General features: G+C 40.3%; 1 protein-coding gene across 1 annotated transcript in view; it reads right to left on the bottom strand.

Annotated features, from left to right (window-relative positions):
• npr2 (natriuretic peptide receptor 2) overlaps positions 1–13,960 on the bottom strand; it is a 48,160-nt gene that overhangs the window by 25,291 nt on the left and 8,909 nt on the right. The window contains exons 3-7 of the mRNA XM_048259313.1: positions 13,131–13,244; positions 12,601–12,736; positions 9,095–9,189; positions 6,713–6,836; positions 1,686–1,770 (exon numbers count right to left, since the gene is read on the bottom strand). Coding sequence (XP_048115270.1) covers positions 1,686–1,770; positions 6,713–6,836; positions 9,095–9,189; positions 12,601–12,736; positions 13,131–13,244 — 554 coding nt within the window. The remainder of the gene's footprint in view (positions 1–1,685; positions 1,771–6,712; positions 6,837–9,094; positions 9,190–12,600; positions 12,737–13,130; positions 13,245–13,960) is intronic.

The following is a 13,960-nucleotide window of genomic DNA, read 5'->3' as shown; positions in this document are numbered from 1 at the left end:
GGATGATACGATTATTATTATTGTATTATGTGAACTCGAGCAGTGATGACTAAAGTTAACACGTAATTGACTCTGAGCGACTCTATGTTGTTTTACTCCGAAACACTCAGCTTCTCCTGAGAAGCACCAATGGAAATGTCATATCATCACTGAGTAGTCAGCATAACCTTGCAGGGCAGGAAACTCCATTAAACTAATTCTTTGAAAAACACACACTCGCTCACCTCTACACACACACGCACGCTCACACACATAAACACACACACACACATACACACACACGCACCCGCTCACACACACACACACACACACATTTTTCTATTTAAAGGCTCTCATTCTGAAGGCACTGGCAGCCCTACGGTGAAACGTGTGGCGCTTCACACTAGATCTATTGTTTCATGAATACCATATGTGAATACCTTTGTTGGATCCCCCCACCCCACACCACCCCACACTTAAACTCCAGAGCTCTTTGCTGGCCACACAGTGAAGAGAGGGTCTAACAGAGTCCATGTTTACTAAAACCAAGCCAACTCTAATCATGCTACATAGCTAAAGCTGCAAAATGTGCATTAATATAAACGTGTGCTTCAAATGTCCAGCAAAAAATGATTATGTTGCTTGGTGACAAAGACCCTCTCTCAGTTACAGAGATGACTGTTTTAAATAAATAGCCCCTACATTTGTTTTATTTATAAAAATATTTTAAGTAAATATTCTCCGCCTAAGGTTGGAAGTAATTGTTCTTGCAGCATCTTGCATATGGTGCAGTATGAATCATCATGTTGTTCAAGGCTAATGCCTAATGTCTTTGAGGCATGCTTGTGCGGCGGAGTTGATTAAGGAAATTCAGTGCTCAACAGCAAGGCATGTTCTGTTTAGCACAGCAGCTTGAGGAAGTGTCTCAGAAATACTCAGTGATACCGGACTTTTTAAATTCCAGGACATTTTGTGACAAACCCCTTCATCTTAAAATGAAAATGTGCTAAACCTAAAATGGCAACTGCAATATTTAGTCTGGGGTATAAGGGGTGAAAAAAGCTAATATCAATATTTGTTTAATGCGAGTCGTAGTAAGGGTACAGTATTTACACTAGAAAAGATGAGTAAGGATAAATATTTTTCCATGAAAAAAATAACTGTCTAAACGAAGTAGCTGGCACAAACACCAATCATACAACGACAACTTCAAAGTTGGATGTTCCTTTTAAATAAATGTGAGGAAACTCCAGGACAAAAGTGTCCTGTCAGAATGATTAAAAACAAAATGAGAGACTAAAATAGAAACTTTAAAAATAAACAACAAAAAAAAGCCCAGGTGAGAGTCTCTCGATGCAAATGCCTGAGTTCACCTCAGCAACAGCTGAGACAAATTTCAGGTTGCAAGCGCGACCCGCTGCGCGGTTGCTGTGGCAACAATCATGTAAATTCCTCCTTGGCACCTATAGCTTCTCTCCACATAAATCCTGTCTAGAAAAGCCGTCCTTGAACTCTTTGGTATTTTCCATATTTAGTCTAGTTGGTCTGCCCCCCAACCCCCTTCCCAGTTTGTTTCAACTCATGAAACTAAAGCAAAAAGAAGGAATCCATTTGTGAAACTGTGTGTGTGTGTTTGTGTGTGTATATGTGTGTGCATGTGTGTCTTTTTCGGTTGCAGTTATAAAATCCCTAGTAATGGAACTCACCTGTAAATGAGAAAACTCGATATTCCGAAGATGATGAGGGCCAGGCCGGAGCCGACAGCGACGATTCCCAGAACCGGCAGTTGGCCTGGAAGAAGAAGCACATTCTTTTCATCCTATTGTCACACGTCCCTCAACAGCTTTCTGATGCTCTGAAGCAGAACGCGGAGTCTGCTGGCACCCTTTGGCTTTCGTCCTCTAGTCCTCTCTTCCTTCTGCTCTACGTCTAAAAACGAATCGGCAAAAAGAGCATAAACGCCAGAGATTATTCATATCTCATCAGGTATGATAATCTGTTCTGTCACTACTCTCAGCATGTGGTTGAGATTATCATGGCCACTACTGGTAAGCTACTTTTACCAAGTTTTATAGTTTATGCACTTTTTTTTTTTATATAACTCTATGCTCCATTGGAATTGCTTAACTGCAGAAAAATGAGTTTGATGGCAGAGCACAAGATTGCATATCCAAGAGCTGCTATTATTCAAGCTTTCCTGCCATCTTTTGTATTTATGCACGGTGGAGATTGCACCCTTTAAAATATCACTGACTGATATCAAATGTAGTCTCTGCTTTTCCGGCCTATTTTCTTCAAATACACTCTAGTGAGGGGACCTCAGAGAGGCATTTTTGATCAATATTAGATGTGAAAGCCTGGGTGCACACTCTCCAAGGTGGCTTTCAAGATCGTTCCTCGCTTTCAAAAAAAGAGGATTCACGCAGGGGTGAGAAGCCATTTGCTGGGCTAACAGCGGAGACCATGATAATCTAGACTGACTTGAATAAGATATCATACTCAATCAGTTACACTGTGGGTAACTGATAACTATGTATACTTCCTATTTTTCAGTGGGTGCTTAGCATATGATTATGCTGTCTTTTAGCATCAAGCCAAGAGATTTCATTACTCACACAAGGTCCACCCATTCATTTGATCATGTAACAAACACTGTCACTTTACTGAAACAAGTTGGATACATTGTCAGTCCAAATACAGAGTGCATAGTGGTTTCAGTTGTGCAAACGATTGCTGGTAAAAGTAAAACAAACAGATTTTTTAATGTGATTTTATTATTCAGTTTCAGCAACAGCTACATTTTGTTATTGTATTACTATGATTCATTACTCGCCTACACAAAATGGAACTATTCAGAGAGAGAGAGAGAGAGAGAGAGAGAGAGAGAGAGAGAGAGAGAGAGAGAGAGAGAGCAAGAGTGATTGTGTGTGTGTGTGTGTGTGTGTGTGTGTGTGTGTGTGTGTGTGAGTGCATGTGCGTGCGTGTCTGTGTGTGTGTGTGTGTGAGTGCATGTGTGTGCGTGTCTGTGTCTGTGTGTGTGTGTGTGTGTGTGTGTGTGTGTGTGAGTGCATGTGCGTGCGTGTCTGTGTGTGTGTGTGTGTGAGTGCATGTGTGTGCGTGTCTGTGTCTGTGTGTGTGTGTGTGTGTGTGTGTGTGTGTGTGTGTGTGTGTGAGTGCATGTGTGCGTGCGTGTCTGTGTGTGTGTGTGTGTGAGTGCATGTGTGTGCGTGTCTGTGTCTGTGTGTGTGTGTGTGTGTGTGTGTGTGTGTGTGTGTGTGTGTGTCTGTGTGTGTGTGTGAGTGCATGTGCGTGCGTGTCTGTGTGTGTGTGTGTGTGTGTCCGTGTTTGCCCATGCAGCGGCTAGTCATGCATGCGCCATCAGTCGGTGTTGCACACTGTGAGAAAGACAGAGGGTAATTACTATGGCTTGGCTCCCAAACGCGAGCAAGAGCATCACTCATTATCTCATCTTCTCCTATGCTGCTGTCTTTGTTTCTTTCTTTGTTTCTCTCTCTCTCTATCTATCTATCTCTCTTTTCTTTCTTTTTTCTCCGCACAGCCATTGTGCTGCCACGTGAAAGCAGCCCTATCTATTTTAGCTCGCAAATTCAAAATGGCACACAGAGAGGTAAAATACCAGGTCATTTCCACTGGAAACAAGGGGGAATTGGACAACACATAGATGAGGAGAAAAGCCCTTTCAGAACAGAGGGTCAAAGGAATATGCTGGAATGGTCAAAAGCACTGCGCTGAAAAGACTCTCAGATGTAGATCAATGTTGGGCCTACAAACTTTTACATTTCAGACAGGAAACAGAACAAGATTTGTATTGATGTAAGTACAACATAGTATGGTTGGTCTTGGTGGACTAGATCTACTTCTGTTAGAAGCAGCTGCACCAACTTAGTGGTGAGACTGCATAACTGCTGCTGCTGCATGAAGAATACAACAAAATTAAAAGACATTCAAATTAAAGAATGCAAACTCCCCCCTATCCCAAGCAGATCTGGACAGGTGGAGTTGGGGAGGTGGAGTGAGCAAGAAATTGTTGTTATGGCACAGGAGCTGCGTGAGTCTACCTGCAGACTGCGGACATTTAAACAAACGCTATGTTTTGGAGCTAGTGCTGATTGGTTCTCGCCAAAATCAATTAACATGCGTCACTCTGAGTTTCTTGACTGAACTGGTCATTTTTTTATAAGAAATACTAAATTCTATGTCAGCACAGTGAATTGTGTTTGGTTGCATTTGCTGAACCTAAGGCACAGGGAATCTTTAACAGAAATACCATGAAGAAGCACAGCAGTACTACCTTGATCTAAGGTGAATCTCTTACTCACATCCACACATAAAAGCCTTTGCGCAGGGTGATAAAAAGTGGGATGAAGTGTCATTATGACTAGTATAAGGCAATCTACTGTCAAGACACGGTTAATAAATACAACTGATCTTATTCTTCCACCCTTGAGTAAGCCAGATGCACAGCAGTATAAAATTTATGTACGTGTCAAAACAAGTGAGTCAAGCCATAAAAGCCAAATGATTTGTGCTGCTTTAGTGTCTGGTTGGGACAGAGACAGAAGCTCTGAAATGTTAAGACCCAAAGACATACACTAATGGTAACCAGGGTTAACCAGACTAACCAATTACTAGTGCGTATCACACTTACAGAAGGAGGCATCTTGACAACAGACATTTACAAAAGATCAGCTCTACAAATAATTACACTAGCCAGTGTACAGAAGCTCAGCACAGGAGTTAAGGTAAAGATAAAAGCCGGTGTGGTGGCAGTGATTAGGATTGTGTCTGACTACAAGTGAATGACCACATTTGGGAAACTAACTGGGACTGGTTAACCCTGTCTCTATTTAGAGAATCACTCTTAGAATTCTCACAGCATTCTTACAAAGGAAAATGTCTCTGCCTCCAGAAAACTCAACTGTTTGAACCTGATAACTACCAATCAAATTACTTTACAGCTATGAGAATTATGCAAAACAAAACTGAACCGTAAACCAAAACATGTGTTACTTTCCAAAACAACAGAGGCACTTCGTCAAGACTTAATGATTTTAGCTTCAAAATAAACTAACAGCCCAATTGTTACTGTGCTAGGAATGTCAAGGCCAAAAGTTTGCTTCCAAGGGAACCCACACACACACAGAGACAAACTGATAAAGGTTTCCTGCACTGTTCATGTTCTGAATATCAGCAAAGTAAACAGCTGCAAAAAAACTTAATTCAATGCTAAATATTCTTCTTATGGGAACTCAATGTTACGTACAAGGTAGTTGAGCCTGTTTTGCCTTCTATTGTTTATGTAAATAATACAGAAGCTACAATGTTGGCACAGGATATAGCCTATGTTATATATATAATCCTAAATGAATGGGCTTCTACGGGGGTTAGCGAAGAGATGGGTACACCAGCCTCCATTGGTGTTTCAACTTTCGCCTGCACCCTTGAGCAACACCTGCAAATGTACGACGGAGTATTAGGGCCACACATGAAGAAAAAAAATATTTCTGCCATGACGAGATTAAACTCGAGTCGACATGTCGACATTAAACTTGAAATTTCGAGACTAAAGTTGAAATGTCATGTCGACTTTAATCTGGACATATCGACTTTAAAGTCGACATGTCAAAATTAAACTTGACATTTCGAGAATAGAGTTGAAATATCATGTCGACTTTAATCTCAACGTGTCGACTTTAAACTCGAAATATAGTTTAAACATACAGTTTAAGCTATGTACACTTCCCACAACTCCAATATTTGACAAAAGTGTACAAAGCTTAAACTGTTTTTATTGCGGTTATGGAAATATCATACACTATGCCATTTATATAGCTAGAATAATACATGTTTCCAATAACATAATGTTTAGAAACTATAGTAGTACAACATGTCAAGATGAAATGTCGAGATTAAAGTCAATATGATATCTCAACTTTATTCTCTAAATGCCGACACATCGAGATTAAAGTCAACATGATATTTCAACTTTATTCTCGAAAATGTCGACTTTAAAGTCATCATGTCGAGTTTAATCCCGTCATGGCAAAAATATATATTTTTTCTTCATGTGTGGCCCTAATTATTGTCAGTTTGTAAAGTTTAGGCGAAGTAGGAAGTTAAGTTAGGAATCTCTGATCAATGTGATTGGTAAGGCTGGACCAATGATTTCAAAGTTAGTGCCCGTCGTGATGCAAGTGTTGCAAACGTTTCCCAATCGAGAACTGCCAGACTCTTCACTTTGTGAAGCAAGAGATGCCATACAGAAACAAATCCAAAGATAAGTAGGCCTACATCACAAAAGCCAGATCTTACAAACTGCACTAACATTAAACCAATAGTTTGATTTTAATGAATAAATGAATATGATCACAGTATATAATTATCATAGGTATCTATTATATCTGAATATACCTGAATATCTGAATCACATTAAAGGCATAGTACTTGATTATAAACCAATGCACTTTCTGTCAGATGTAGCTTTCTGTGTGTTTCTCTGTGATGTTTGTAACCCAGCCAATCAACAACAAGGGATCATTGTTTGCTTCAGAAACATGGAAAGGGCGTGGTGCATTCTATTGGCTCTTCAGTGTAATCGAGGATTACACCTTTAACGACCTACAGCACATCCAGTGATGAACCCCCACACAAACACATACAACCCCAAGGTGAGTTGGCGCGGCTTGATTGGCACCAGGCTGTGAACACTTACCGTCATGGCATGGAGAGAACACACAGGCAGGATCATCCAGAGGTGGAATCCCTTTAGGCCAATGGATCCTTTCAGTCGCCGACCAAACCACTTCCTTATTTGTTCCATTGTAAAGAGCCACAATCTAGGAAAAAAATAGAACCCAAAGGGTCAAGTGCAAAATCAATGTGCTTTCTGGCTGTTGTGGAATTAAAATGCTTGTAGAAATTTCTGCCATGCTTGACCCAAAGAAATCTTGATCAAAGAAGCAAAAATGCACGGGGCTGCACAGAATGCTGAATGTCACAGGAGCATTTTCATTTTTCAACAACAACAACAAAAAACTCACAGCACACTTTTAATTAGAAGCAGTGTTTCTACTCTCCCAAAAGGGATAAGGTCTTTGAATGGATGGAAATGGCAGAATATAAAAATTGAGCACGCCAATCTCAGACTCAGCTAATCACACTAATCTCAGACTCATGCTAATGCGCTGCATTAATAAGGGGTAAACACAAGTGACCTTTACACTCCTCCAGGTGACTGTGAATGTCACAACTACCTGACTCAAAGTAGCTGTGACAAGACTATGACACCTCAGAAAGCCCCTGGTGAAATTAAATGAATTCACATACGTACTAAGCATCAGCACTGGCAGAGGAGGCTTTTCAACATCTGCACACAGAGACGAGACAGCGGCAGAGGCAGGAGCCGCATTGTTCTGCCTCTGTCTCTGCCTCTCCACACACACACACACACTAGGGTTGCAAAGGGGCGGAACATTTCCGGTAAATTTCCGGAAACTTTCCATGGGAAGTTAAGCTGGGGAATTTTGGAAATATTCCAAATTGGAAAACTTTCGTGGAATTAATAGAAATTATGGGAATTAATGGGAATTTACGGGAAATTAACTGGGAATTTTGTGTAATTCATACAAACTGTTTTATATACAAACATTTGTAATAAGCAATATGATTTGTATGTTCGTATTTTCGCTTAGATTAGCATACATGCTAGCTAGCATGCTGGCGGGAATCCCATTCTCTGCCTATGGTTTACTAGCGTGCTAAACTAGAACTGCCCAAGATACACCACACCACTCAACAACAAAATCCGATTGGTTGGAACATTTTTCCCCATGCATATAAACGCACCATAGGTTTCCTTTATGTCTAGCAGCCTATGCCGATTGCTGTGTGCATGTGATTGACATATGTGCATGGTAGAAATTTGTTGTTTTAACTAATGTTAGACTGCAAGTTGTGGTTTCGTCCACCACATTTAAGTTCCCTGTTACAGACTAACTTGCCATATTAAAAATTCCCAATTGATTCCCATTAATTCCCGTTTATTCCTGTTAATTCCCATATATTCCTGTTAATTCCCATGGAAAGTTTCCAACTTTGAAAATTCCCGGAATTTTGCAACCCTAACACACACACACACACACACAAACACAGACAGACACACACTCTTCTTCTACAAGTGTGTTTAATAAGCCAGTGTTATTCATAAGCTGAGGTCTGGCCACGCTTGAGGAGTGGACACCGGGTGAGCCACTTCAATGCCCTCCCTTGTCTCCCAGAGACGTTACGAGGGATACTACACACAGGACTCCCAGCTGGAGAAAGTCAATTCACCTCAACCCCTACCCCCCCACCCCACTCCACCGAAGCCTCATGGCCCACAACCCCCATGATGAGGTTTAGAGGTCAACGTGGAACATTCCAACAAAAAAGTGTTTTGAGGTATAGGCTCCTTGGTAGCGGTTTTGTCTTGGGCTCTGCAGATTTGAATAAGGTGTCTGATTTTTTTCTTTTCTTCTTTCATTTGTTTTATTTTATGTCTTCTTTTTCATGTTTAATCAGAGACAGATGTACTCGTATGAAATTATTTTAAGTGGACATGTTAGGATGATTAAGGGAATCAGAATGCTTGGGGTTTGTAAAAAAAAAGGCCCATGCACAATCAAAACAAGCTGTTCAACATTTGCTTCTAATTGTCCGCATGGCAAAGAATTAATGAGAAATAAGGTTTTAAATCTACACATCATTTGGTATGTAGAGAGACACTGCCAAGGCCACAGTCACTGCAATTGTGGAAGAGCAGACATGCGGAATGAGTTACACTGTTATTCTAAATATGCAGCATTCTCTCCGTTTGTGTTTCCTAGTGATTCATTTTCCATGTTGCACAGAAAAAAAATCCCAGTTCCTAAAATCAAAAAGAGGGATTACAGACAACTACGGCACATTCTCTGACCAGTTTTAGAAACTTAGCATTGTTGCTGCCTCTAAACATTGCGTGAGGATCAACAGGTGATAAAAGTCCTGCGAAGTTGTTTACTTTATAGATGTCCTTATCCACTGGTAAGAGGAGGAGAAGTTAGTGAAGTTTGCTTACCCCAAACTGTCCAGTTTGTTGATTTGTCATGGCCCACAGGGTGAAGTCAGTGTTCCTGTCGTGTCTCTCGTCGGTGGTCACCAGGCCTGTGACCCCTGTAACACACAAGAGACACACAAGAGACAAGAGTGCATATCCCTGTCAAGCATTAAGCGTGAGCATCCTGCTGCTTCTGAGGTTGATCATTACCACAGACACAAAAACACCCTCTGTGATCAGAGAGGAGGAGGTCTTTTTGTGTCTATGCTCTCAACAAGCATGGTGTATTTCTTACAGACAACAAAGCATCAAAATGGAATTTACGTTCCGTTTCGTATAAGCCTTTTTTAGCAGAATATTCACTTCTGAAGAAATTGGCCATTTTAGCAACCTTCTTCATAATGAGAGTGGGTTTCAGCGCATAAAATTAGAAACGGTATTCCCTATTGTGCCAACAAGTCTGAACTTGTTTTAATCCACAACAAGAGTAGGCTAACCAAAAAGACCTGAATCCATACAGTCGTAATCCGGCTACAGTCCCTACCAGTAGCGGCTCCTCGGTTGACAAATAGGCGGGGCAGTCTGATGATCAAGTTTAAAGAAAAAAAAAAAAAATTGGCATAGTTCCAGGTCACAGGCAGCTGGACGCACAAGGGCGGTCCACGGAGATTTTGTTCATTTTTACGCCGAAATCTGGGGAATGGAATCCCATAATGTTACCACTTGCGGTCAAAACACTGTTTTGTTCATGCATTATTAACGTTAGCCTAATGTTATTTTATTCATAAGAATTGAAGTTTAAAATTTTGAGATTCCAGACAAATAAAAGCTACAAGGTAGGTAGGCCTAATCAGCCCATTAGCTCAGATCAGTGGAGAACTTGGGGGAAACTCAAGAGGGAAACAAATAAACCGAGAATTCGTTGCGAAATCAAAATTCCACTGGAGCTCCAAGCGTAGGCTTCACGCCGCCTTACACCACTCAGCTCTCATAGTCAAGTTCAAGTTGTTTATTGTCATGTAGACCTACTCATAAAAGAAATTATAAGTAACGAAATTATTGTGTTTAAGAGTCAGCTTAACTTTAAAGAGTAAATTAAAAGTAGGCTATTCATTAAAAAGGTAAATATTGTGTATGAGGGGGGGTATACCATGGAATGAGTGCTTGCGTGTCCACCGTGGTTTGTATAGAAATTAGGGCTGACAATCGATTAAAAAAAATAATCTAATTAATTACATACTCTGTGATTAATTAATCTAAATTAATCGCATATATATTTTTTGCTGTGAAAGTATTTACATTTTTTAAATTTAAATAAATCGTTGAATAATCAGCATTAGTGACATTAAAGTTCAAAAACTCTTGTATTATTATTTTAATAATGGCCATAATAATCTATGATATGACCTAATATGCTGAGGAAATCAATTCAAAAGTGTTTTTCACATACAAGGTATATCAGGCCACAGATATAACCTAGGGGACACAATGAAAATAAATTCACTTCCCCTAATGTCAACACTATTTCTTTGCATTGATGTGCGACTTTAAAGTTGATGAACTCCGGTGATATGCAAATTCCTTGCTGCAGACATTGCAGAGGACTTTATTTTAATCAACACTTTATTTTGTTTGTTGTTTAAAAGTAAATGTTCCAATCAATGATCTAGTCAGCACATTTTTTTCTCTCTCCTTCATTTTTTTCATAGTTACTGACTACAATGGCTCGGGGTCAAAGGTCATACGGAATCGATTCATCTGCGTTGTTTTTTTAATCAGTTATTTTTTCTCAAATTAATTAATCGAAATTAACCAGTTATTTTGACAGCCCTAATAGAAATTAATATTAAGTGACACATATACGTAAAAGGGCAGTTTTTTTATGAGCTCCTTGGGGAATGATTTGGAAAATTTGAGGAAGCTTGAACTATCAAATAGGATGGCAGCAGACAAATGGCCAGTCAATGAAAATCTGTTGGTGGCGGTAACTATGATTGTCACACACTTCATAGGCAATTTGCGCAAAGTTAGAAGCGGACCTGCGCTTATCCTGGACACCGGTATGTTTTGCACAAAGGCACGGGACATCACGTAGGCCTATCGTTCTTATGTTGGCCACAAACTTGTCTGTAACCCTGTGTGCCTCCACTGCATCAATTGCTCTTTTCTGCAGCTGTGCATAGAGCACATCTACACGGGGCATGATCTTGTAGAACAGGTCTAAAAGGAATAAAAACTCGGGATCTAAGAGCATTCGAGAAAACCCTTTAGCCTCTCTAACTGAGATTGTATCAAAATCTCCAGATGTTTCAATTATTTCGAAACACTCCAAAATAAGTTTTAAAATATTTTCGGAGATCTTGTGAAAGAAGCGGAGAAACCATAAATATCCGAGAAGAAGACACGCACTGAGGATGCTGCTGACACAGCCTTCCATCACCAGGTTCAATTGATGTGCATAGCAATTAGGGTACACGTCTTGCACTTTCTTACGCACTCCACCAGATGCTCCTCTCATGACATTAGCCCCATCAAATGTCTGTGCAATCAGCCTTACTTTATCTGTGTCACTCTCAGGTGAACAAACTCATACACGATTTCGCACTTACTACTGTAAGTCCCTACCTAAGTACAGTAAATTAGCAAGCAATACTTCATAGAAGTAAAACTACTGTATGTAAATTAGCATGAGAATCTTTACATTGAATTAGCAATTAAAATATCTATAAACATGGATCCCACATAATCATGTCAAGAAAACAGAACTACTTGCATTTGAAGGCATTTTCTCCCTATCAATCACACATGCTGTGTAACATCACCTTGATTCAACCCTATCATTTGTAAACACACGTCACTGTAGCATGTAGGGCCCTTGTTGTTCCTTCTCAACACATCCGCTCTCATCCCCCAACTCATCTGTTGTGAGGCTATAGCTGAGAGCTGTACAGCCGCTGACTGAGCCTTTAGCACGATTCCTTTCCAGCACCATGCTAAGGCAGATGGACTGTGTATCAGAAACAGATTTTCCAGAATCTTGTTGGCCTGAGATCTTTACTCCAATCACAAGGAACTATGACCTCTCTCTCTCTCTCTCTCTCTCTCTCTCTCTCTCTTTCTCACTCACTCCCTCTCTCTCTCTATCTACCTCTCTCTTTCTCTCTTTTTATTTTTTATTTATTATTCTCTTGCTTTTTTTTTTTCTCTCTCTCTCTCTCTCTTTCCCTTGCTCACTCTCACACACTCCCTCTCTCTCTATGTCTAGATAATCCAGTTGACTGACTTGTTAGGAAGCCCCTCGGCCCAAACCACCCCAAACTGAGGAGCCACTCTCTGAAACTCTCTCAAACATCACAAACGCTGGACGTCCTCCAGTGTGAACTCCCACTGGACATCACGAAACGTCTATTTAGCCGCGTGTCATTTCCCTGAGCACAGTGGATAATTTCGCCATTAGACGCACTTTAAACATTCCCTCCTGACAGTGGCGGGATCTGACTGCAAGGCTCACACGGGCGCGTACTTACCCCAGATCTGACGGTTTTGCATTTTTTCAATGATCCGAAGTCCGTCGTTCTGAGCGCCCCCTTCAGCTAGGACCTCGTCCAACGCCTTCGCATAAAGCACGAAGCCATCGTAAAAACAACCCGCGATAAAGTCTTCCTGTGGGAAAAAGGGAGAGAGATTGATTTTTAACATCACATCAAAAAAAAACCAAATTTGTCAGTTACTATTGATATCTGATTTTGATTCTGAGTAGCATCAACATCCAAACAAAAGCTGTCAGCTTGAACACAGATCATGTTATTGAACTGTCCTTTATCATACTAGCAAAATCTTTTCTGATGCTTCCTTCATGACAGTTTTATGTTACCACCAAGTCATGGCTGTTGGTTTTTATTTTACCATTTTTCATTATTGTTTGCGGTTTCGGATGTCAATGGAAAACAGATTTATTTTATCACAGTTTTTCTCTCAGTTAAGAAACATCTTGCAGTTGACAATTGCAGAAATATTAGAGTAGCACACTTGATGCTAGATATCATTTTTAACTTACCAATGAAGGCTCCAGTTGGACATTGAAATCTTGCTTGGCTCGCTTATGGAGGTCCCTTTGGAATTGAGTGTATTCAGGATTATCCGGCTCCTTATAAGTCAAGATGAACACAGACTGCAGAGTGAGAGAGAGAGGGAGGAAGGAGATAGGAAGAAAAATGAAAGAATGAAGGAACGGAAAAGGAGAGGAAAGGTTACAACGTGAATTATGACACAACCAAATAAATCACTGCAGCATCTTAGCAATGGAGTGTCTGTGAGGATTCACAGTCGCAGGCCTACGGAACAAGATTTTTTACGACCACAAAGTTTGCAAGCAGTGTCAGATGACAAAATACCCTGAGACCCTCCTCGCCATCCAAACAGAGATAAAAATCTCCTCATTTGAAATATTGGCCTCTCAAAACTATAAACACATTATTTGAAGCGAATATTTGGAAAATGTTGAAATCATAGTTTACTTCATCAATGAAAATATAACTATGTTATGATATACTGAGAAAATAGGCCCACTATGGTCGGATGGCTGCCTGATTGTAGGCTGACTTAATAGAGGACCATCGGAAAAAAATACACAGACCAAGAGATGTTATCAATAAAGTTAACTTGGCATCAATAACACTGGCAAAACCCTTCTGAAAAGGTCATTCATTACTAAAAAAGTCAACATTATGCCCCAAATGCAAGAAGCACTAAAACCTGTTTCAGCCTGTAATTGATCTAGACTGTTGCATAATCGTCTGATTCAAAGTCTAGTGTTTCCAAAAGCTGAGGTTTGAAGAGTCTCTTTTTTTGGGTAGCGCCGCACCAGCATGACTTGACAAAGCCGCT

The sequence above is a fragment of the Alosa alosa genome, chromosome 12 (genome assembly GCF_017589495.1).
Source record: "Alosa alosa isolate M-15738 ecotype Scorff River chromosome 12, AALO_Geno_1.1, whole genome shotgun sequence".
Taxonomy (NCBI): Eukaryota; Metazoa; Chordata; class Actinopteri; order Clupeiformes; family Clupeidae; genus Alosa; species Alosa alosa.
The sequence above is the reverse complement of the archived record's forward strand: the minus strand, read 5'-3'. Positions and strand labels throughout refer to the sequence as shown.